Source organism: Bufo gargarizans, chromosome 6 (genome assembly GCF_014858855.1).
Source record: "Bufo gargarizans isolate SCDJY-AF-19 chromosome 6, ASM1485885v1, whole genome shotgun sequence".
NCBI classification, from domain to species: domain Eukaryota; kingdom Metazoa; phylum Chordata; class Amphibia; order Anura; family Bufonidae; genus Bufo; species Bufo gargarizans.
In genome coordinates, this window is record NC_058085.1 from 355,641,204 (window position 1) to 355,667,075 (window position 25,872).

At 41.4% G+C, this 25,872-nt stretch overlaps 1 protein-coding gene across 2 annotated transcripts in view; it reads left to right on the forward strand.

Annotated features, from left to right (window-relative positions):
• The window catches only part of ADGRA1 (adhesion G protein-coupled receptor A1), a 961,549-nt gene that overhangs the window by 885,106 nt on the left and 50,571 nt on the right, over nt 1-25,872 (forward strand). For both annotated transcript variants that reach the window (XM_044298088.1, XM_044298089.1), the window contains one exon: nt 16,555-16,700. In XM_044298088.1, coding sequence (XP_044154023.1) covers nt 16,555-16,700 — 146 coding nt within the window. The remainder of the gene's footprint in view (nt 1-16,554; nt 16,701-25,872) is intronic.

Consider the following 25,872-nt stretch of genomic DNA (forward strand, 5'->3'; position numbering starts at 1 on the left):
CGAATAGTACGACTGATGTTCCATTCTGCATTACGGCGGTGGTTGCTATGGATATTCTGCTTCTTAGTAACAATGGCTCATTTCTTTTATGGAGGAGGTTACTTATTGAAAAGGTTTCATGCCAAGTATTCACACAGGCTGTTATTGAGAGGATGAAATAGCGATACCTAGGAGTCCACACGGGATGTCATTTGTGGCGGAAAAATTCATGATAAGGCCTTATGCACACGACAGTTGTTTCATTCCGTGTCCGTTGTTCCGTTTTTCGTGTTTTTTGCGGACCCATTGACTTTCAATGGGTCCATTGAAAACTAATGCACCGTTTGTTATCCACGTCCGTGATCCGTGGTTCCAGTCCGTCCAAAAAATATAACCTGTTCTATTTTTTTTTCACGGAAAACAGTTTGCGGACCCATTTAAGTCAATGGGACAGTGAAAAACGCGGAGGCACACAAGATTGTCATCTGTGTCCGTTTTTTTTCCTATCATTTGCATGGCAAACTTGACTTAGGCCTCTTTCACACTACCGTTTTTTTTTTCCGTTTTGCGGTCCGTTTTTTGCGTTCCGTATACGGTCCGTATACGGAACCATTCATTTCAATGGGTCCGCAAAAAAACTGAATGTGTTCCGTATGCATTCCGTTTCCGTATTTCCGTTTTTCCGTTCCGTTGAAAAGATAGAACATGTCCTATATTTGGCCGCAAATCACGGTCCGTGGCTCCATTCAAGTCAATGGGTCCGCAAAAAAAACGGAACACATACGGAAATGCATCCGTATGTCTTCCGTTTTTTGCGGAACCATCTATTGAAAATGTTATTCCCAGCCCAATTTTTTCTATGTAATTACTGTATACTGTATATGCCATACGGAAAAACGGAACGGAACAACGGAACGGAAACGGAACCACAACGGAAGCAAAAAACGGAACAACGGATCCGTGAAAAACGGAACGCAAAACACTGAATTCAACATACTGTAGTGTGAAAGAGGCCTTAGACTTTTTTTTTTACTTTGCTTCATGTCTGGTGATCCTCCAAAAATAAAGGAAGACACACGGAAACAAAAAAGGAAACGGATCACAGAACAACGGAACCCCATTTTGCGGAACGGAAGGACAACAACGGTCGTGTGCATGAAGCCTAAATCTGTGGCAAAATCATGTTTCCATGCCGATTTTGTTACGGCTAGGGTTGAGCAAATTGAAGTATCCAAAGTGAACTTTGATCCGAATTTCAGGGAAAATTCGATTTGCCTCAAAGTCAAATTTCCTTGTTCTTCATGATAATTAATACATTTTCTCTGAAATAGTCTTTTAAAAAAAAAAAAAATTAATCATACTCACCTCATTCGTTTGCCTCTTGATTGAAGATCCCGCGCAAAATCTCGTGCGCGGTTATGTATGACGACGTCATCATGCTCCATGCGGGCTCTTCAATCAAGATGGTCGCGGTGGCCAATTTGCACTCAAAAGGATAAGGTGAGTATTAGGCCCCTTTCAAATGGGCCAGTATTCTGCACGGATGCGATGCGTGAGTTGAACGCATTGCACCCACACTGAATCCTGACCCATTCATTTCTGTAGGGCTGTGCACACGAGCAGTGATTTTCACGCATCACTTATGCGTTGCGTGAAAATCGCAGCATGCTCCTCTTTGTGCGTTTTTCACGTAACGCAGGCCCTATAGAAATGAATGGGGTTGCGTGAAAATCGCAAGCATCCGCAAGCAAGTGCGGATGCGGTGCGATTTTCACACACGGTTGCTAGGTGACGATCGGGATGGGGACCTGATCATTATTATTTTCCCTTATAACATGGTTATAAGCGAAAATAATAGCATTCTGAAAACAGAATGCATAGTACAATAGCGCTGGAGGGGTTAAAAAATTAATAAAAAATAATTAAACTCACCTTAATCCACTTGATCGCGCAGCCCGGCATCTGTCTTCTTTTTTGCTGTGTGCAGGAAAAGGACCTGTGGTGACGTCACTCCGGTCATCACATGGTCCGTCACATGATCTTTTACCATGGTGATGGATCATGTGATGGATTAAGGTGAGTTTCATTATTTTTTATTTATTTTTTAACCCCTCCAGCGCTATTTTACTATGCATTCTGTAGTCAGAATGCTATTATTTTTCTTTATAACCATGTTAAAAGGGAAAATAATACAATCTACAGAACACCGATCCCAAGCCCGAACTTCTGCAAAATGCATTACATTGTTTTGCACTCGCGCGGAAAAATGGCGCATGTTCCCACAACACACCCGCACCTTTTCCCACAACGCCTGTGTGAAAGAGGCCTTAGTATTATTTTTAAACGATTAACCCCTGAAAGCCCTCATTTTTAATCTCAGATGCTGCGATCAGCAATGAACGCGGCATCTGAGGGGTTTAATGACGGGAGGCGGTGCAATTACCATTCCCGATCATTGACCCCGCTACTTACAAACAAATGCGCTTTGTGATGAAGTAATTCGTCACCAAGCGAATTACTTAGTAAAATTCGGCGAAGCAGCCAAATTGAATTTTTGTAAACTTTGCTCATCACTAGTTACAGCTTTTTCTGCAGATTTTAATCTGTGCATTGCAAAGGGTGAAATCCACCGTGGAAATAGCGCAAATGGGGATTTGAAGTCAATGGACGCTATGAATATATTTTTTTTTGCACCATGTGGATGTAATTTCCTAAAATATCCACCTTGCTGGTACTGTAAGACGGAGCGAACACGTGACGCCATTCTGCAGTATTTCAGTCCCCTGTGGATGGAAGCTTATTAAAATATACAGACACACTTTAAAAACTCTTCCTTGCACACAAAAGCTTTTGTTTTCCATTTACTTTCCATTTTTCGCGTTCCGTATACGGACCATATACGGAACCATTCATTTCAATGGATCTGCAAAAAATACGGAAGGTCCTCCATATGACTTCTATTATTGTCCGCATAACAGACAAGGATAAAACTGTTCTATTAGGGGCCAGCTGTTCCGTTCTGCAAAAAACTGAATGCACAGGAACGTCATCCGTATTTTTTGCGGATCCGTTTTCTCTTCGAGAACAGTTTCAGTTTTGATCTTGAGAACAAGGACATTTTTTCACCCCTTTGCATTCCGACGTTCATAACTTTTTATTTTTTGTTCAGCGTTGCTGTATGAGGCTTCGATTTTTGTGTGATGAGCAGAACTTTATGTAAGTGCCATGTTTTTTGTACATACACATTAGCGCTTAATTTATATCAGTTTTTATGTTGGCAAGAGTACAGAAAAAAGCAATTCCGCTGCAGCTTTTACTATTTAAAAATAATAATTATGGTGTAAACAGATCATTATAAATGATGCTATAAATTTGTTACAACAATGTAAAGTCTACATTATTCAATGTCTTGGGATTTACATTTAAGAAAGTTAATATTGTATTATAAGAAATGTGGATTTTTAATGATTTTTTTAACATTACTTTTTAAATTAATTTCATTATTTTTTTCAATCCTATGGGGGATTATATAATATCATAATTTTTATATATCTATATGAAAGTATATTTTTCTTTGTGCTGATAACAGATAAAATAATAATAGCAACATTAAAATATATATATATGGACGTATACATATGTGTTTATGTTCCGCAATCAATTCAAAAACGCAACCAGAGATTTCAACGAAACTTGGCATACACATCCCTTGCTACCTGGAAAGAAATCTTGTTCAGCTCTCTAGGACGTACCATTCCTGAGATTCCCCAAAAATGACCTGCATTAGCCAATACAAGCCTGCAAGTCTTTCTCTTCATATCCCAACTGCCATACACACGGTCACATGACACTTATCAGCCAATAGAAGCTCGCAGGCCCTTAGTCTCCACATACACACAGTTTTACTCCAGGTTTCCATAACAACCCAGACATTTTTCTTCACTGCTGTAGGGCAGCTTTAGGCTAGGGCTACACGACGACACGTGTCGCGTGAAAATAAGTCACACGACATATAGGGCACAACTACACTGCGTTGCACATGTGACAAGCTGTGACTGCGATGTGACAGTCGCAGAAAACTCCATCTAGCCTATCATTATAAAAATTGTTGAGACTAAATGTCATGCGACATATGTCGTCATGTAGCCCTAGCATTAAAGGGGCAGGGCGCTGTGGGGGTCACTGTTAAAGGGGCATTCACTGTGGATGTTACCGTTAAGAGGGACCTGTCACCATGTTTTTACATATTAAACTAAAGGTACCTTAAATCTTGTCTACCATGGGAGTTTCCAGCGATCCACCCATAACCTTCTCTGGACCGCCATATCCTAGTATATCGCCCCCTAAAGCTTTCCCGCCGTTAGGCTCATTAGCATAATTTTTTTTCCCCCTCACAGCATCAGCGCCCATTTCCCTCCCCCTAGACTTTGATTGTCAGCCAATATTTTGCATCTTTGCTCGAAATTGCGTCTGAAATCGCGCGCATGTGCAATTGCCCTTTATTTCTTGGACCAATCAGATAGCTCAGTGTATGTCCCCTCCCCCTCACGCCACAACGTGCTGTAATGTTCCCAACTATCCGTTCCCCCAGCGATAGTAGATAGCGGCGCGTTATTTCCTGCTTCACAGCGACGCAACCTCGTTTTCAATGATAAGAATAATGCGCATGCGCGAGATTACATCGATATGAGACGGAGCTGAGGAGCTTGACTCCGGGAAGATATGACTCTTCGCGGCTGAGAGACGTAAGATAAGACTCTTTTATGCACATTTGCATAGATGGCGGGAAGTAAAGAAAAGATTGTTAGTTAAATCGGCAGCAGATTTAATTCTAATTGATTTATATGACCGGGGAAACGCAATAAAGATTTAGAAAGGATGAGTTTAATAGCTAAATTGAAGATGACAGGTTCCCATTTATTTCAATGGTTCCGCCAAAAAAAACAGAATTTACTCCGTATGCATTCCGTTTTCTGTATTTCCGTTTTTCTGTTCCGTTCAAAGATAGAACATGTCCTATTATTGCCCGCAAATCAGGTTCCGCGGCTCAATTCAAGTCAATGGGTCCGCAAAAAACACATAAGGAATGTATCCGTTCCATTTTTGCTGAACCATCTATTGAAAATGTTATGCCCAATTCTTTCTATGTAATTACTGTATACTGTATATGCCATACGGAAAAACGTAGATGGGTGTTACCAGTTTAGGGTATGTCCCTGCACAGTATGACATTATCCAATCCGTGCTGCCAGTGTCGGGCTGTGCAGGGACACCTCTTCCAACTGGTAACCCCCAGCTGGACCTTTATTGCGGACTGCTAGTAATACATCCTTACGGTAACTTCTTGCGGGAATAATAGAGGAATGGCACAACATAGAGTCATATTATATTAGTTATATAGGGAATGCTAGTAATTACTAAAACAGACATGTCAGGGGAGGTGACGGCTCCTCTTTCAAGAGTCACGGTTTCCTTTTCAGAAACTCTAAAGGAAGTCATTTCTTTAGCAGAGGGGCCTAAGCCATCATAAGGAGCTCATCTGTGCAGATGTTACAACATGCTTGACTACTGAACTAAGATTTACACTTCCTGAATGTGACAAGTCCTCATTATTATCCTCATTATATTTTCACACATGACCCTTATTATAGGATCAGTACCTGACAGTGAATAGGATGATGATACATAGCTCTGCTGTGCATAAGGAACTGAAAACTCCTACAATCTTAGGCCTCTTGCACACGAACGTGTGCGCCCCGTGGCTGTGCTGCGGCCCGCAGCCACAATGCATGAACACCCACCGTGGGGCAGCCGCAGCAGTTCGCGGACCCATTCGGCCATATTGCAAAAAGATAGGACATGTTCTATCTTTTTGCGGAACAGAAGTCTGGGACGAAACCCCATAGAAGCACTCTGTAGTGCTTCCGTAGGGTTCCGTTCTTCCGTTGATGCGGAATGCACACGGAACGGTGCCCGTGTATTGCGGAACCGCAAATGCGGTCCGCAATACGGCCACGGAGCGCACACGTTTATGTGCAATAAGACTTATATATTTTTTTTACAAATGTGTATGCATTTAGTAGGACCAACTTCTTGCATTCGGTCATACAATGACGGCCAAATATTACATAGTGTCCTGTAGGAAATAAGAAAAGGCCCTTCAAACACTGCACTTTTTAGTGCCCGTTGCAGACAGTTTCTTAGCCTTTTTTTTCTTTTGGCCAAAAATGTCTAGAAAAAAATGTGAGTAAAGCCTCATGCACACGACCGTTGTGTGCATTTCTCGGCCGTTGCTCCGTTTTCCGTTTTTTTTCCGCGGACCCATTGACTTTCAATGGGTCCGTGGAAAAATCGGAAAATGCACCATTTGGCATCCGCGTCCGTGATCCGTGTTTCCAGTCCGTGAAAAAAATATGACCTGTCCTATTTTTTTCACGGCCAACGGTTCACGGACCCATTCAAGTCAATGGGTCCGTGAAAAATCACGGATGCACACAAGATTGTCATCGGCGTCCGTGATCCGTGTCCGTTTTTTCCTATCATTTCAAAGGCAAACTTGACTTAGATTTTTTTTATTTTTCATGTCCGTGGATCCTCCAAAAATTAAGGAAGACCCACGGAAGAAAAAACGGACACGGATCACGGAACAACGGAAACCGTTTTTGCGGACCGCAAAATAAAACATCCGTGTGCATGTGGCCTAAAACATTGTAGCTACATAACAACCCCACCCTCACCTCCACCCAAAAAATAAATAAAAAATTGTAGAAAATGCTTGAATAAAATACGTTTTTTATTTGCTCGCTAATTTGATCTTACAAGCAATGTATCACCCTGTTCTGGATGGTAGAAAAAACGTAAAAATTTTTTAAATCTTTTTAAATTAAATTATGTCAAAGCATGTTACATAATATATTCCATATTTTATACATGTAATACCATGGAGAAAAAGCAGCGCCGAGCACAGTGCCGTTATTTGTAGATCTTAGGGCCGTTGGTGTCCTGTTTCCGTATTGCGGACCGTATTTGCGGGCACCGTTCCGTTGTCATTTTAATGGGTCTGCAAATCCGGAGATGCGGAACAGAAGCACGGAACGGAACACTACTGAAGCACTACAGAGTGCTTTCTGGGGTTCCATTCCGTGCCTCCGCAACGCAAAAAGGTAGAACATGCTCTATCTTTTTGCGGAACGGAGGGATCACGGACCCATTCAAGTGAATGGGTCTGCAATCCTCATGCGCCTGCCCCACCGAAGGTGCCCATGCATTGCGGACCGCAATTTGCGGTTCACAGCACGGGCACAGGACACCAACGGTCGTGTGAATGGCCCCTTAGACTTTTAATGTCACTTAAGAGGTGTAGTAGTCAAAGCTTCAGTTTTTTAAAAAAAGCATCCCATTGCATCTGTAAACAATTGTTCGCCCTCTTAAAATCCCGCGGTCTGCCTTCCCCCGTGATGTTCTGGGTATGTTCTGCCACTTAGAAAGCTGAAAGAAACTCTCTGCACTGGTCACGGTTAATTTAACACATTTGACAATCTATTGTTTTTTGCTTTGAATCCTTTTCACAGCTAAAAAAAATGTAGGACAAAAATAAGTTGACGCGATGCTTTTCATTTGACTCGTCGTGCTGTAGGTATAACGCGGTTTCAAGTTGTCATTTTATCATCGTTCACATCATCAAACTCACTAAAAAGACACAATCACTTCTTATCCATGATCTTTTCAGATGGTGGAAAGAATCTTTCTTGAAAGGAATTGTTAGAAAATTGCTTTACAAAAATAAATTTTTCTAAAAAATGTAACACAATATTATTTACCTGCCAAAGAGATACATTGTATGTATGGTAAATATCTCTGCTATCTTCATAAGGCACAATTCTACTTGTGCACGACGCGTGGCACATAAGGGAATACATGTTATCTATACCATCACCAGGTCTGTAATGCAGTACTTGTCCCCAGTGACAGCCATGAAAATAGGAAATCCAGTGGCTCCTCTGGTAGATATTTCCCATCAGTTTTGCTTGGCCTAAAACCTGCGGTTTGCGGCTTTTACCTGTGGTTGCGGCAGCTGGCAGTGGGGCCATTGGGTGGGACCCGATGTCATGGAAGGCAACTCACTGTATTACTCATATAGCCAATGCATTCCAATACAGAAGTATTGGAATGCATTGTAAAGGATTAGACTCCCAAAAGATGAATTCCCAAAGTGGGACAAAAAATAAAGTGAAAAAAAAGTTGAAAAAGTTTTTCCCCCAAAAAATTAAAAGTTAAAATAAACAAAAATTACATTTTCCCCAAATAAAGTTTAAAAAAATTGGTAAAAATTAGGACAAAATAAAAAAGTATACATATTGGGTATCGCCGTGTCCGTATCAACCGGCTCTATAAACATATCATATGAACTAACCCCTCAGATGAACACCGTAAAAAATAAAAACTGTGCTAAATAAAATATTTTTTGTCACCTTACATCACAAAAAGTACAACAGCAAGCGATAAAAAAGGTGTTTGCCAACCACAATAGTACCAATCTAACCGTCACCTCATCCCGCAAAAAATTAGCCCCTACCCGAGACAATCGCCCAAAAAATAAAAAAAAACTATAGCTCAGAATATGGAGACACTAAAAAATAATTTTGTTTTAAAAAAGCTGTTATTGTGTAAAACTTACATAAATAAAAAAAAGTAAACATATTAGGTATCGCCACGTCCGTATCGACTGGCTCTATAAAAATATCACATGAACTAACCCCTAAAAAGCAATTTTTTGTTACCTCACATCACAAAAAGTGTAATAGCAAGCGATCAAAAAGTCACACGCACCCCAACATAGTGCCAATCAAACCGTCATTTCATCCCGCAAAAATCATACCCTACCCAAGGTAATCGCCCCAAAAACTGAAAAAATTATTGCTCTCAGACTATGGAAACACTAAAACATAACTATTTTTGCTTAAAAAAAAAAATAATTGTGTTAAACTTACATGAATAAAAAAAAGTATACATATTAGGATTCGTCGCGTCCGTGACACCCTGGTCTATAAAAATACCACGTGATCTAACCTGTCAGATAAATGTTGTAAATAACAAAAAATAAAAACGGTGCTAAAACAGCTATTTCTTGTTACCTTGCCTCACAAAAAGTGTAATATAGAGCAACCAAAAATCATATGTACCCTAAACTAGTACCAACAAAACTGCCGCTCTATCCTGTAGTTTCTAAAATGGGGTCACTTTTTGGGAGTTTGTACTCTAGTGGTGCATCAGGGGTCTTCAAATGGGACATGGTGTCAAAAAAAACAGTCCAGCAAAATCTGCCTTCCAAAAAACGTATGGCATTCCTTTCCTTCTGCGCCCTGCCGTGTGCCCGTACAGCAGTTTAGGAACACTACAGAATCAGGGCCATAAATATAAAATTTTGTTTGGCTGTTAACCCTTGCTTTGTAACTGGAAAAAAAGTATTAAAATCTGCCAAAAAAGTTAAATTTTGAAATTGTATCTCTATTTTCCACGACGTTTGTAAAAATCTGTTTTGAATACCTTGAGGGGTGTCGTTTCTAGAATGGGGTCATTTTTGGGTGGTTTCTATTATGTAAGCCTCGCAAAGTGATTTCAGACCTGAACTGGTCCCTAAAAATTGTGTTTTTGAAAATTTCTGAGAAATTTCAAGATTTGCTTCTAAACTTCTAAGCCTTGTAACATCCCCCAAAAATAAAATATCATTCCCAAAATGATCCAAACATGAAGTAGACATATGGTAAAGTAATAACTATTTTTGGAGGTATTACTATGTATTATAGAAGTAGAGAAATTGAAACTTTTAAAAAATTTTGGTAAATTTGGTAAATTTTACATTTTTTTACTTCATTTTACCAGTGTCATGAAGTACAATATGTGACAAATTAACAATCTCAGAATAGCCTGGATAAGTCAAAGTGTTTTAAAGTTGTCACCACTTAAAGTGACATTGGTCAGATTTGCAAAAAATGGCCTGGTCCTAAGGTGAAAAGGCTGTTGAATTTTTTTATTTTAGGCCACGGGAGTACAGGCCCTAAAAATTAGGCATTCACTTGACAGAAAAGAACTTGTGATGATGTGGCTGGAGGTACATTAGGCGGTCACCGGCTAAAAATTTTACTGTAGGCCAGTACAGGCCCCCATAATTAGGCATTCACCTGACAGAAAAGAACTAGTGATGATGTGTCTGGAGGTACATTTGGCGGTCAATGGATAAAAATTTTACTGTAGGCCACCGGAGTAGAGGCCCCATGAGGAAATTCAATTACATGTGGTCGTCACAGGTGTTGAATTCCTCCCAGATTCATGCCTCATTCATTTTTAGAAATGTGAGTTAGTCCACACTGTCGTGAGCTAGGCGAATGTCCTTTCGGGTTAGACACTGGACGAGTTCCATGGCAAATTGTGCCAGCTCTGGCCACAGGTCAAGCCAGCACACCCATTAGTCCAGGGGTTCCTCGCTTCTCAGAGCATCCACATCTGCCGTTAACCCGATTTAGTCAAACACCTGTCGGTCTAGGCGTTCCCTGAGGCTTGATCCAGAGGGCGGCTGTCGATGGGTTGGCTGCAAGAATGATCTCATATCTAAAGTGACCAACACATCTTCAAACCGCCCTCTTTTTGCAGGCGCGGTAGGATTGGTACCCGCACCTGTTTTGCTGTGGGTGGAAATTCCTCTGCCAGTGCCCGCAACAGCAGAATGCAGCCTCTCTCGCAGCAAGGCCTGGAAATGCTGCATTCTGCCAGCCCTCTATGATGCTGGTAACATGTCCGCCATTTTGTGTTTGTGGAAGCAGGTTATCGCAGTACGTTGCCACCCAGTATTGGTCCTTGCCCTTTATGCTTATTATATTCTTCTCCCTATGAGCTGCTCTATCTCTCCCTCTGAACTCCCCTCCTCTTCCTCTCTTGTGGGCACCCACGTGACATCCTTCGACACGTCATCATCGTTTGGGGGTGCACATAGCAGAGAGTGAGGAGGGTGCAGATAGAGAGAATAAGAAGGGTGCAGAAGCGGAACGCTGAGTGACCCACTCAACCAACTCTGGTGCGTCCTTTGACGTAATTGCACACACCTTCTCCAACTTCCCACTTAGGCTCCGGCCTGGTGCACCTGCCCGACCCCTGCTGAACGGCCTGCCTCTTCCTCTAACTGTCATTTTCAAAATGACCCTGTGCCAAAGTCCCTAGAGAAGAGCAGTATTTGTGGCAGGCCTCAATCAGTATTTGGTGGAAGCTGGTATATTAAACCCCTTAATCAGTATTTTGTGGAAGCAGGTGTATCGCAGGCCTCAATCAATATTTGGTGGAAGCAGGTATATCAATCCCCTTAATCAATATTTGGTGGAAGCAGGTATATCAATCCCCTTAATCAGTATTTTGTGGAAGCAGGTATATTGCACCCCTCAATCAGTATTTTGTGAAAGCAGGTGTATCGCAGGCCTTAATCAATTTTTTGTGAAAGCAGGAATATGACACCCCTCAATCAGTATTTTGTGGAACCAGGTTTATAGAACCCCTTAATCTACAAGGATTAAGGATTTTGGATTCCAAAAAAGTTGGGACACTAAACAAATTGTGAATAAAAACTGAATGCAATGATGTGGAGATGGCAAATGTCAATATTTTATTTGTAATAGAACGTAGATGACAGATCAAACGTTTAATCCGAGTAAATGTATCATTTAAAAAAAAAAATGTGTTGATTCAAATTTTCACGGTGTCAACAAATCCCTAAAAAGTTGGGACAAGTAGCAATAAGAGGCTGGAAAAAGTAAATTTGAGCATAACGAAGAGCTGAAAGACCAATTAACACTGATTAGGTCAATTGGCAACATGATTGGGTATAAAAAGAGCTTCTCAGAGTGGCAGTGTCTCTCAGAAGCCAAGATGGGTAGAGGATCACCAATTCCCACAATGTTGCGCAGAAAGATAGTGGAGCAATATCAGAAAGGTGTTACCCAGCAAAAAATTGCAAAGACTTTGCATCTATGATCATCAACTGTGCATAACATCATCCGAAGATTCAGAGAATCTGGAACAATCTCTGTGCGTAAGGGTCAAGGCCGTAAAACCATACTGGATGCCCGTGATCTCCGGGCCCTTAAACGACACTGCACCACAAACAGGAATGCTACTGTAAAGGAAATCACAGAATTGTCAGTGAACACAATCCACCGTGCCATCCGCTGTTGCCAGCTGAAACTCTACAGTGCAAAGAAGAAGCCATTTCTAAGCAAGATCCACAAGCTCAGGCGTTTTCACTGGGCCAGGGATCATTTAAAATGGAGTGTGGCAAAATGGAAGACTGTTCTGTGGTCAGACGAGTCACGATTCAAAGTTCTTTTTGGAAATCTGGGACGCCATGTCATCCGGACCAAAGAGGACAAGGACAACCCAAGTTGTTATCAACGCTCAGTTCAGAAGCCTGCATCTCTGATGGTATGGGGTTACATGAGTGGCATGGGCAGCTTGCATGTCTGGAAAGGCACCATCAATGCAGAAAAATATATTCAAGTTCTAGAACAACATATGCCCCCATCCAGACGTCATCTCTTTCAGGGAAGACCCTGCATTTTTCAACAAGATAATGCCAGACCACATTTTGCATCAATCTCAACATCATGGCTGCGTAGGAGAAGGATCCGGGTACTGAAATGGCCAGTCTGCAGTCCAGATCTTTCACCTATAGAGAACATTTGGCGCATCATAAAGAGGAAGGTGCAACAAAGAAGGCCCAAGACGATTGAACAGTTAGAGGCCTGTATTAGACAAGAATGGGAGAGCATTCCTATTTCTAAACTTGAGAAACTGGTCTCCTCGGTCCCCAGACGTCTGTTGAGTGTTGTAAGAAGAAGGGGAGATGCCATGCAGTGGTGAAAATGGCCTTGTTCCAACTTTTTGGGGATTTGTTGACACCATGAAATTCTGATTCAACATATTTTTCCTTTAAATAGGTACATTTTCTCAGTTGAAACTTTTGTTCCGTGATTTATGTTCTATTCTGAATAAAATATTAGAAGTTGGCACCTCCACATCATTGCATTCAGTTTTTATTCTCGATTTGTATAATGTCCCAACTTTTTTAGAACCCGGTTTGTATATTTGGTGGAAGCAGGTATATCGCAGGCCTCAATCAGTATTTAGTGGAATTGGGCATATCAATTCCCTTAATCAGTATTTTTTGGAAACAGGTATAACCCACCCCTCAATCAGTATTTTGTGGAAGCAGGTATATTGCACCCCTCAATCAGTATTTTGTGGAAACAAGTATATAGAACCCCTAATCAATATTTGGTGGTAGCAGGTATTTTAATCCCCTTAATCAGTATTTTGTGGAAGCGGGTGTATTGCAGGCCTCAATCAATATTTGGTGGAAGCAGGTATATCAATCCCCTTAATCAGTATTTTGTGGAAGCTGGTATATAGAAACCCTTAATCAATTTTTTATAGAAGCATGTATATTGCAACCCTCAATCAGTATTTTGTGGAAGCAGGTATATCAAACCCATTAATCAGTATTTTGTGGAAGCATGTGTATAGCAGGCCTGAATTAGTATTTGGTGGAAGCAGGTATATTGCAAACCTCATTCAGGATTTTGTGGAAGCGGGTATATCAAACCTCTTAATCAGTATTTTGTGGAAGCAGGTGTATCGCAGGCCTCAATCAATATTTTGTGGAAGCAGCTATATCGCACTCCTTAATCAGTATTTTGTGAAAGCAGGTATTTCGCACCCCTCAATCAGTATTTTGTGGAAGCTGGCATATAGAACCCCTTAGTCAATATTTTGTTGAAGCAGGTATATCGCAACCTTCAGTCTGTATTTTGTGGAAGCAGGTATATCAATCCCCTTATTCAGTATTTTGTGGAAGCAGGTATAATGCATCCCTCAATCAGTATTTTGTGGAAGCAGGTCTATCAAACCCCTTAATCAGTATTTTGTGGAAGAAGGTATATTGCACCCCTCAATCAATATTTGGGGGAAGCAAGTATATCGCACCCTTCAATCAGAATTTTGTGGAAGCATGTATATTGCAACCCTCAATCAGTATTTTGTGGAAGCAGGAATATCAAACCCCTTAATCAGTATTTTGTGGAAACAGGTGTATCACAGTCCTCAATCAGTATTTGATGGAAGCAGGTATATCAAACCCCTTAATGAGTATTTTGTGGAAGCAGGTATATCGCACCCCTCAATTAGTATTTTGTGGATCAGGTATATAGAACCCTTTAATCAATATTTGGTGGAAGCAGGTATATCGCACCCCTCAATTTGAATTTTGTGGAAGCAGGTATATCAAACCCCTTAATGAGTATTTTGTGGAAGCAGGTATATCGCACCCCTCAATCAGTATTTTGTGGCTCAGGTATATAGAACCCCTTATTCAATATTTTGTGGAAGCAGGTATATTGCACCCCTCAATCTGTATTTTGTGGAAGCAGGTATATCAATCCCCTTAATCAGTATTTTGTGGAAGCAGGTATATCGCACCCCTCAATCAGTATTTTGTGGAAGCAGGTTAATAGAACCCATTAATCAGTATTTGGTGGAAGCAGGTATATTGCACCCCTGAATCAGTATTTTGTGGAAGCAGGTATATCAAACCCCTTAATCAGTATTTTGTGGAAGAAGCTATATTGCAGCCCTCATTCAGTTTTTTGGGGGGCAACAGGTATATCATACTCGTTTCAAATAGTTGTTCCAATAGCGCTTGTCCCTCTATATACCTGCGGTATCGCAGCAGAACCACACACAGCTGCTGCAAAATACAAATGCACTATATACATTCTATGTTAGAAAGTATATTATAGGTATATCACACCTCTCAATCAGTTTTTGGGGGGCAACAGGTATATCACACCAGTTGCAATTAGTTATTCAAATACCATTTGTATATAGCTGCGGTATTGCAGCAGAATCTCACACAACTGCTGTTCAATACAAATGCACTATAATATACTTTCTATGTTAGAAAGTATTTTATAAGTTTATTACACCCCTCAGTATATCACACCTATCGATAGCACACCTATACCAGTCCATAAAAGGACTTTTGTGGCCTTATTAGATAGCATTTGGTGTCCCTAACAATCTGTCCCTGCTCCACAAAGCAACTTCTCCCTACAATGGCAAAACACAGAATGTAAAATGGCTGCCAGATCGGGTTCTTTTATAGGGTGGGGGTGTGTCCATGTGCTGAAACATCTCAATTGGCTGTCCTGTTCCACCTGATGGATGTGTCATGGGTCAAAGTTTGCTGCAATGCAAAAGAATATGGTGCATGAGAACATCGCCATATATTCGCATGTTTGGTAAATCGCAAACGCATAAAGATCGCCGCGAAACGACCTATGGGCAAACCACAAGGCCATCTCTATTGATTGTTTAAAGGTATTCAATCTGGTTATTTATGTGGAGAAAGTCAACTGTAAGCCTGACTCATTCATGAGCTGGAGACCTTCCACCACCCATCAGCCTTCTTTATATTCAATATGGTACAGAAAGGACAGTCAGTCACTAGTGGTAGAATAAAGGTCTTTGGTTTATGACTGCACCAGGCTCAGTCTGCCTGCCCGTAGTCCCCAGGAATCTTTCATCAAGAAATTATTTTAGACCAGGCACAATGTCTTGTAGGGCTAGCTCCGCTGAATGCAATGATACCTTTCACTTGGACCCAAGCCACTGTGTGCACCTTTACTTTTCCACCTTTGTCTGCAGCCCCCTCTCTCCTATTTGATTGACAAGGCCAGTTGAAATCACTATGCAGAAACCTGATCCTATCAAAGAAAGAAAGTGGAGAACATAGGAGGAGGAGCAAGGGTGCACAGAGTTGCTCGGGCGCACCCTCAGTGCACTTAACTGCTCAATTATATATGGATTAAAAGTAGTTTTTTTCTCCAGAATAAAGCAATGGATCACTAAGTGAAAGGTATCATTTCATTCAGCTGTGCTAGCCCTGCAAGGAATCGTGCCTAGTTTAACAGTGACTTTCCTGGTGACTCCCTTTAAGGCCTTATTCAAATGTTGCCGAGCTTGGTAAGCTGAGAGAAGGCCGAGGAGCTACTGTGAGCGCCAGTGTCTTCTCAAACAGCTGATCGGCGGAGGTCCCGGGTGTCTGACCCCTTCTTATCTGATTTAAGGATAGGTCATCAGTAAAAAACTCTGAAAAACCTCTTTAACTTAAATAAGATAGCCAATTACATGGCTTGACGTAGAGGTCAAATGAAGTGTGCATGTATGACTGCCACTCCGTTCAACTCCTTCTTGCCAGACTTGTGACTGGTGAAAATGTGATACGTGGGACCCCTGTTATGACAATTGGTGAAGATCCCATTGGTTGGACCCCTACAAATCTAGCAGTTATCCCCTATCAAGTGGACAGGAGAAAACTTGTATTTCCATAATACCCATTTAATTGTTGGCTAACTAAGTGAAAAACAGTCTGCAGAGCATTAACTCTATTGACATGCCATCACATGCTTATTATGTATGGAGGGAGGTTTTGCAAAAGAGCAATCATGTAACTGTTTCCTTTTCCTAACTTTCCAGGTCGGCATTGTCTTGCATTACTCTAGCCTGTGCACAGTCTTGTGGATTGGTGTGACTGCAAGGAACATTTACAAGCAAGTTACAAGAAAACCTTCTCAAAACCAGAATAGTGACCAGCCTCAATTCCCAAAGCAACCTATGCTCAGGTAGGAAGATTTTGTCTTGTTTATGACTTAATTGATTCACCTAAAGGAATAACAAAATCATGTTCTCCAATCACAAAACCTCGAAACCACAAAAAAAAACACTAGGACCATTCTAATAGCACTCATATACTATCATTCAATCCCCTAGTTAAAGTACACATCCTCCAAACTTAGCCTAGGGCCTCCTGGTTTCATAGAGGGAGACTTCCTGTTTTCTTCTCCTCATGGGTGGAGTCTACCTACCCTGTTCTCCTCATGGGTGGTGTTTACATATCTTGTTTTCTCCCAGGCACCTATTTGTATTATTGTATGTGACCATAACAGTCATGTCTGTTAGAAGGCAGGATTCTGTTCTCACTTGGACATGGAGTGTAGACATGAGAATATGGTTTGAAGCAGAATGGGGCATCACACATGATAATTACTGAAATCATGTTTTAAAGAGGTTGTCTGAACCCGGACATACCCATAATTTCACCCAGGCAGAGCCCCTATGTTAGCATCGGAGCATGAAGTGGATTGCGCAGGGCAAGGGCTCTTTTGTTTCCAATAACACACTGCCAGGCTAAATGCCGCCCATCAGTGCTGCTGACATCATCGGGCTCACTGCTGGGCGGAAGCCTCCTCCTGGCAGCCCTAAGGAGAGCCGGTTACGTCACCGGAACTCTATAAAATGCCTTTGCTCTGCTCGATTCAGCTCAGGGCAAAGGAGAGCTTCGGAGCATAAATTGCTTAGATGCTCAAGTCAGGGGGGCTGCCTGGGTGAAAATGGGGATATGTCCGGGTTCAGCTCTGAACCCAGACAACCCCTTTAATAGAATTTTTACTACCCATATGGGATACTATTTAAATGATTTGTTTGATAATAAGACATAAACCTTTACAATATCATGGAATTGAGCCAACATTGCTGGAGTCTGGCTGTCATATAACCTCTTTAGGCTCTTCCTCACGCAGGCATCATGGCTTCCATACATACAGTAAGGGAGCCATGACAGTTAAGATGGCTCTGTCAGGTTTTCATTAGGCTTCTTTTTTACAGCAAGCGTAGCATACTTTTGCTTGCCATAAAAATGCCTGAAATTCTTATGTGAGCAAGAAACACTAATGTGAACAGAGTAGAGCTGAGCGAATCAATTCTAACATTCGGGAATTTAACATGACATTTCAAAAAAAGTTATAGTTCGACAGAATTCAATTTTTTGGGGTCACTGAAAGGAAGAGGAGAGAGAGAGTTTCCTAGGCAAATAGGGTACTTGCAATTCGATTCAAATTTATTCAGAACTAAATCGAATCTGACAACTGATTTGAACTTAAATAAAATTTTAAGAAATTCTCTCCTCTGTAGAACAGCTCCTTAGTATAATGTGAATTTAAAGTACAAGACAATATATTATTATTGTTTAGAGCAGTGATCTATGCTATAACAATTACACTGTTGAGTAAACTACAACTTTCAGGAATAAAAAAAAAAAAGGGAATGGTAGGTTAATTTACAACCTACAGTAAGTGTAGGGCCGCAAGGAGCCGCACTAATGTGGATACGAAGCTGCCAAAAACCATGGTGGCATGCGGCCGGTGAATTTTTTTAATTCATGGATAAATAGCCACATAATTTTACTGTGAAACTGCTGTTTCACCCGCAAATTCATGCAGGCCATGGAGCCCTACACTGGGCGTCACGCATAAAGTGACATCATAATATTAAAAGCGATGATGTCACTGGTCCCAGTCTGCTTCCACAAGGCAGTGTCAGGCCACACTTACGTTGGTGCTACTATTGTTTGAAGTAATGAAAAGTAAAAGACTAAAACAGCCTAAGGCTAAAAATATGCACACATCATCTTACGAGAGCTACGCGGTGGAAACATGAATTCACGTAATTAACTTCAAATTGGTAATGACCATGATGTGGAAAATCTCAGCTATATTGTGTCTGTTAAGATGATTATACATAACCTATATAGTAACCCAGCGAAGCCACACAGAATTGCATAATACCTACATAGATATTATAGTGTATAGCCAAATCATAAATTACAGACAACCATCTTATTGGTCAAAAGATCTCTTGATTAAATGCAGATATATAACAGACATGTAAAAAACATATCCACAGGAGTCCCCACCATTTCAGTGGGACTAAAAAAGTGTAAGAGGGACAACTGGAATGAGACTATATGTATAAAGTGTATAAGGTGAGCACAAGAAAGATGTCCTCCGGCTGATGACACATACATTACCTAATAAAGTGATTAAGAGAGGAGAGACACAGGTAATTGGATCTATACTACAGGTTGCACATGTATAAATATGAAGGTGCATCAATCATTGTGAAGTCACACACGGGTATAATATAATGTTGAACCTGTGGCAGTAAAATCAGGAGGCGACCATATAGGGGAGAACCAAAAAACCTAAAACAGGCTTATCAATATATACACAGAGTGTAATCACGTCTCTCATATGAGTAATAAAGTACTTAAAGAGGACCTTTCACTAATATACAAACTAAAAACTAACTATATCAGTGGGCAGAGCGGCGCCCAGGGGTCCCCCTGCACTTACTAGTATGCCTGGGCGCCGCTCCGTTCGCCCGGTATAGGCTCCGGTGTCTCAGCTCCGTCTGTTGTACTGGACTGATTTTTTTGTAGGAGGCGTGTCCCCTGCTGCAGCACTGGCCAATCACAGCGCACAGCTCGATTGCCATAAGCATTTGGTGGGGCCCTTCCTTATTTGATAGTAGTTTGCACAATAAATGGGTTATCCCATGACTAATGTAAAAATGAATATCAGACATCATATAGTACATGACAATCTCTTTCTAACAAAGCTGGAACCAGCCCTGTACCTCACATGGATCCAGAGATCTCCCCAGTCATTGCTCTGCTAGATTTATATCAAGCTGACCGCTCATCAGGAGTGTCTTCTCTGCTGCAGCTCAGGGGGCGTGTCCATGCTCTTCCTATCATAGCTCAGAGGGCGTGTCCATGCTCTCCCTATCATAGCTCAGGGGGCGTGTCCATGCTCTCCCTTTTTACAGCCCAGGAGGCAGTTGAAGGATAAAACTGAGCATGTGCGGTCATCTCAGTGAGCAGGTCAAAGAATGAAGAAAAAAAAACAGCAGGTGGCGCTATACAGAGACATTTTATTGAATAACTGGCTATGCAAAAATTTTTATTATTTACAATTACAAAAGAATTCAGGTCCAGGTGCTGGTTTGAAAACTGCGGGGTGACCCCTTTAATATTGGCCTAGTAAATGTACAATAGAAGTATGAGACTGTACTGTGTATGGCATTTTATCTTTACTGTATGTAGCAGGAAAAATAAAACTCTATGCAGGATCAACCGAGCATAATATTTTCCTATATTTGTAACCGTATTCCTTCACTAAAAATAAGAAGTAATGAATGAGTTAGCCTTTGTGACATTAATTGCTCTTCTCCGGCTGTGGGTTTTGGTCCCCACTTATCAGATTGCCATATGCCTTATAGTTCTGCTGTGTGCTAACTGTACCGCATTGAACCTGATAGAGCGTCATAGTCTAAGCTGCATACACATGATTGAATGTGACTGCCCAGCGACTGAGTGGGCTTAAGAAGTCAATGTGCCGTATAGCATGGGCTGAGCTTTGTTTTATGTGTCTATGTGTAGTACATTTCAATACCTGTGCCCCCAGTATTATGATAAATCGTTTTACAAAAGTTTTCACACCCCAGTCAATTGTAATTTTTTAGGGTATAAAAACAATGAACCACAATGGGTTAAATTAGTCCCTTTAAAAGGGTTTTACAACTATATATATATATATATATATATATATATATATAAACAGGTGAAACTCGAAAAATTTGAATATTGTGCAAAAGTTCATTTATTTCAGTAATGCAACTTAAAATTTGAATATTAAACCTTTTCACAATATTCTCGGCTCAAAGTGTCACACGCTAGTCAGCTAATTAATCCATACCCCTTGAGCAAAGGGGACCTGATATTGTGACTTTGGGGTTTCATAAGCTGTAAGCCATAATCATCCAAATTATAACAAATAAAGGCTTGAAATATCTCGCTTTGCATGTAATGAGTCTCATATGTTAGTTTCACCTTTTATGTTGCATTACTGAAATAAATGAACTTTGCACGATATTAAAAATTTTTGAGTTTCACCTGTAGGTGGCATATCGCTAGGATATGACATAAATGGCTAATTAGCGGAAGACTGACCAATGCAAAACAGAAATGGTACACTTTGTCTTACCAACTTTTATTGGTCATGCTTGGCTTCATTCAGGAGATGGCTAATTATAGAACATTCAATGGACAGGCTATGTGTCTGTCTGTTACAATGGCAGCCTGTTTTCCTCACCTCTCTTCTTGACGTATCCTGTCATCCCGGCAGGCCTGTGCTGCATTATAAAGGACTGGAGGCTTGTCTTTAGGGTGCGTATGTGTTCCCCAGCTCTTAAAGGGCCAGTGCGCGCACACTAGTTGCTTCCGGCCAATGGCTGTTCACTTGTGTCTATTTAAGATACAGTACCCTTCTCAAGTGTAAGATGTCTGAGTTGTCCTAGTGTGATAGTATTTCAGTGAAGGTGCCCTGACTTTTTTTGCCTGTGTACCATACCGCTGCCTGTTTATCGACTCTGATGCTACCTGTCCTGAACTCGGACCAGCTTCACGGATATGCAAAAACTATGCCTGCCCCAACCTTGGCCTGCTTCTGACTGTGAATATTGCCTGATCCCTCAGTGCTTTGTGCTGGTGTCCCTGTGGTTCGGCCACCAACTACACCTGGATTCAAGAGGTAGTGGTCTGATGGCTCCACTAAAGGGTAAAAACCAGGGGACCACCGGGATAATGTCCATAGAGATAGCTGAAAACCAAACTAGTTAGTTGGTACAGTGGTTCCAAACCCACTCTCCATTACAGCCTCATAGCAGGGGCATATCTATCTCTCTCTTTATCTATCTATCTATCTATCTGTCTATCTAATAGAAATACGCTGTATTGGCAGGACTAAATACATATTATCAATTTATCATTGCCAAAACAAGAAGAAAATAATTGGGTTGGGATGGGGAATGGGAATAAGGACACATCCAAGTTGGGGGTATAGGAGTCTAGCATGACAAAGGCCTCATTGTGCTGGGCTGAAAGGTTGCTGGGGAATAAACCGGGTCCAACATCCTGTTCACTGCAATTTCGAAGTGCTGCCTCATTTTTATCTATTTGGATTTCATAGTGAACCTTCTGCCTAGGGTTCCAGAGGGATTTCACCCTACATCTTTGTGACTGTGCTGCTGCTATTTCTCATTTACTATCTATCTATCTATCTCGCTACAAACTTCCTAGCAGTATCTCCTTTTTTCCTTTGCTTGTCCTACCCATCAAATTGTAGCTCACTATATTGGCAGTGCACATAAAAGGGTAAGTAGCTTGGCAGTACAGAAGCCATGTCCTTCAGTAGCTCAGCCGGCCACTTTATGTTACATTTTTAGAACAAAAAGTTCCACTGGAAACGTCTATAAGCTACATAAAAGGAATTGACTGTAAGATTTCTACAGTGCTGCCCATAATTATTCATACCCCTGGCAAAATTTGACTTAAAGTTACTTTTATTCAACCAGCAAGTAATTTTTTGACCTTTGCAAAAGCTCATCTGTACAGAGAAGACAAAGAAGAAGACTTCTGGTCTTCTGTGTTATGGTCAGATGAAGCAAAAATGTAATTGTTTGGTCACAATGATGTTTCCTTCATTTGGCGTAAAAAAGGAGAAGCCTTCAACCCAAAGAACACCATCCCCACTGTCAAAAATGGTGGTGGGAACCTAATGCTTTGGGAGTGTTTTTCAGCCAATTGACCAGGGAACCTAATCACAGTAAACGGCACCATGAAAAAAGAGCAACACATGAGGATTCTCAACGACAACATCAGGCAGTCTGCAGAGAAATCTGGCCTTGGGCACCAGTGGACATTTCAGCATGACAATGACCCAAAACACACAGCAAAAGTGGTGAAGAAATGGTTAGCAGACAACAACATTAACGTTTTGGAGAGGCCCAGCCAGAGTCCAGACTTGAATCCAATTGAGAATCTGTGGAGGGAGCTAAAGATCAGGGTGATGCAAGAAGACCCTCCAACCTGAAAGATTTGGAGCTCATTGCTAAAGATGAATGGGCAAAAATACCTGTGGAGACATGCAAAAAGCTGGTCTGCAATTATAGGAAGCGTTTGATTGCTGTAATAGCCAATATTGAGATTATTGAGAAGGGTGTGAATAATTTTGGACTGGACACTTTTTGCTCAAATGGAAATAAAAGCTGAGAAATGTTTTTTTTTTCCACAATAATGCCTCTTGTACATCGTCTTATCTTTTGGGAGACACTTATGTCATTTCCGGTCAAAAAATTACTTGCTGGTTGAATAAAAGTAACTTTAAGTCAAAATTTGCCAGGGGTATGAATAATTATGACTTGAGCAGCACTGTATATGTAGAAGCAGCATAACCTCATAAAGCATGTCAGACATTTCCCATTACCATCTACTCAGCCCTGCACGGTATTTACTCTATTACTCTAGTGTGCCCAATTTGTAAGGTGGATTATGTTTTTTATGTAGCGCCGGGTCTGTGAATAAACACAAAATCCCATAGGTATTGCTAAGAGAAATTAGTATTTGCTGTTTATTATTATGCATCAGGAAATTATCTCCACTGCTCCAATACCATGCAACAAATGAATTCTACGCACAACATGCCCTGACATGGGAGACGGGTGTTCAGCAGATTTTATTCAAAAGGAAACATGAATTTTCACTGAAACACACAATGCATACTTATTATTACTGGCTATTCACAACTTTTTTGGGGAAGGGGGTTGAAGTTAAAATTAGCATGAGAAGATTGGAGAAAGAAATCTTGGATTTTGCCATCTTAAAGGAACACTTAAAGGGACAGTGACAGGGCCAATAAGCATATTGAGGTATATATATGGCAGTACAGGTCTTATAATGGGTATTACAATCATCTAAGTATCCCCCCTGTCCACATTATACATACAGTAAACTTAAGTTTTATAACCTGCTCCAACGGCGTTTCACCTCTCTTGCGCCCAGCCAGCCTCCCCCAACTGCCGCTTTGAAGCGCCGCCCAGCTCATCAATATTCAGTTTGCTGGGCGGCTTCTGCGGTCCCCGCTCTGAAGCGCTGCGCTTAACAGTGCCCGGCACATGCGCCGGATCTTGTGAAGTCCGGTACAGTAAGCGCCGCCCAGCTCATCAATATTCACTTCGCTGGGCGGCGCTTACTGTCCCTGACTTTACAAGATCCGGTGCATGCGCAGGGCACTGTTCAGCGCAGCGCTCCAGAGCGGGGACCGCAGAAGCCGCCCAGCAAACTGAATATTCATGAGCTGGGCGGCGCTTCAAAGCGGCAGTTGGGGGAGGCTGGCTGGGCGCAAGAGAGGTGAAACGCCGCCCCTTGGGCAGATTGAAGACCGTTGGAGCAGGTTATAAAACTTAAGTTTACTGTATGTATAATGTGGACAGGGGGGATACTTATATGATTGTAATACCCATTATAAGACCTGTACTGCCATATATATACCTCAATATGCTTATTGGCCCTGTCAGTGTCCCTTTAAAGCTGTGATGGCTGAACTCCAGCACTCCAGCTGTGGTAAAACTACAACTCCCAAGATGCATGCTTGCTTGGCTGTTCTCAGAACTCCATAGAAATGAATGGAGCATGCTGGGAGTTGTATTGTTACCACAGCTGGAGTGCTGGAGGATAGCCCTCACTGACCTAAAGCAAAACTGATACTCTGTACTCCACCAATGGGACCTTCATCTGTCTCAAGAACCAGGATCCTAGATCTCTGTATCTTAGCCAGTGTAAGGCTACATGCACACAACCGATCCGCAAACACGGATGGCGTCCGTGCGCGTTCTGCAATTTGAGGAACTGCACGGACAGTCTTTAATGTAGCTGCCTATTCTTGTCCGCAAAGCGCAGACAAGAATTGGACATGTTATATCTTTTTTGCGGGGCCACGGAACGGAGCAACGGTTGCGGACAGCACACGGAGTGCTGTCCGCATCTTTTGCGGCCCCATTGAAGTGAATAGGTCCGCATCCGAGTTGCCAAAACTGCGGCCCAGATGCGGACCAAAACAACGGCCGTGTGCACGAGGCCTTACTATGAGAGCATACTTGTTTGGCTATTTTCAGAACTTAGAAGGAAATGGAGAGAGCTGTGCATGCTCGGCCACCGCTCCGTTCAGAACAGTGCAAGATGGGGTTGTGGAGGACCACCATTCTCATTTTATGATGTATATGCACCACCTTTAGAGTGGTTAGCACCACGGGTTGGAGAAATGTTTTTTTGGATGGGGCTTCATTTTAATTGATCGTTGCAAATTTTGACCAAAAAGTCACAACTCACCCTAAAAAGTCACAAGAATGCACTAGTCATAGATATGAGGTTAGACTGGAAAATTCATAAATATTCCATACTACAAATGTAACGAATTTTGTTGAAAAAAAGTAAATGCTGGATTGATAAGTCAGGCTCACCGGTAGACTGTCTGGTTAAAGTTCGTGCCACCTATTGGATGACTATGCACAAAAATTCTGGCACTATTTTGCTGTAGTATCAGATCTCAAGTCACACTGCTATTCTGTTAAACCATACCCCCTTGTCAGATGCCCCCAAAAAATATCTAAACCCCTTAACAACTGTGGTGTAGGTACATCTGCCACAATGTTGGGACAGGCCATCAACAAGTGATCTGAGTCCTTCACTGGCTGACCCGAGACCTTGAACTGAGCTGCAGAACGAGGGACAGCCATATGGACAAAAGCAGTGCTCTGCCATGTTCCAATAAAGATTCACTTTTCTTTATTAATTTAATGTTAAAGTTAACAAAGATTTAAGAAGGCACTTTTGTGTATATGTTTATTTTATTCTGATACATGCATCATCAATTATATTTGAAATGTAGATTATGTGTTCTCACCTCATGTGATATGAAGTAATATTACCTGTGAAACATTCAATTTTCTGTATGTTATATTGAAATTTCTTTGAAAATTCTAATAAAAATTATTTTGTTCTAATGTAAAGTGGAGAACTGCGGCCATTTTTCTGCTTATTACGGGAACTATTTTACCTTA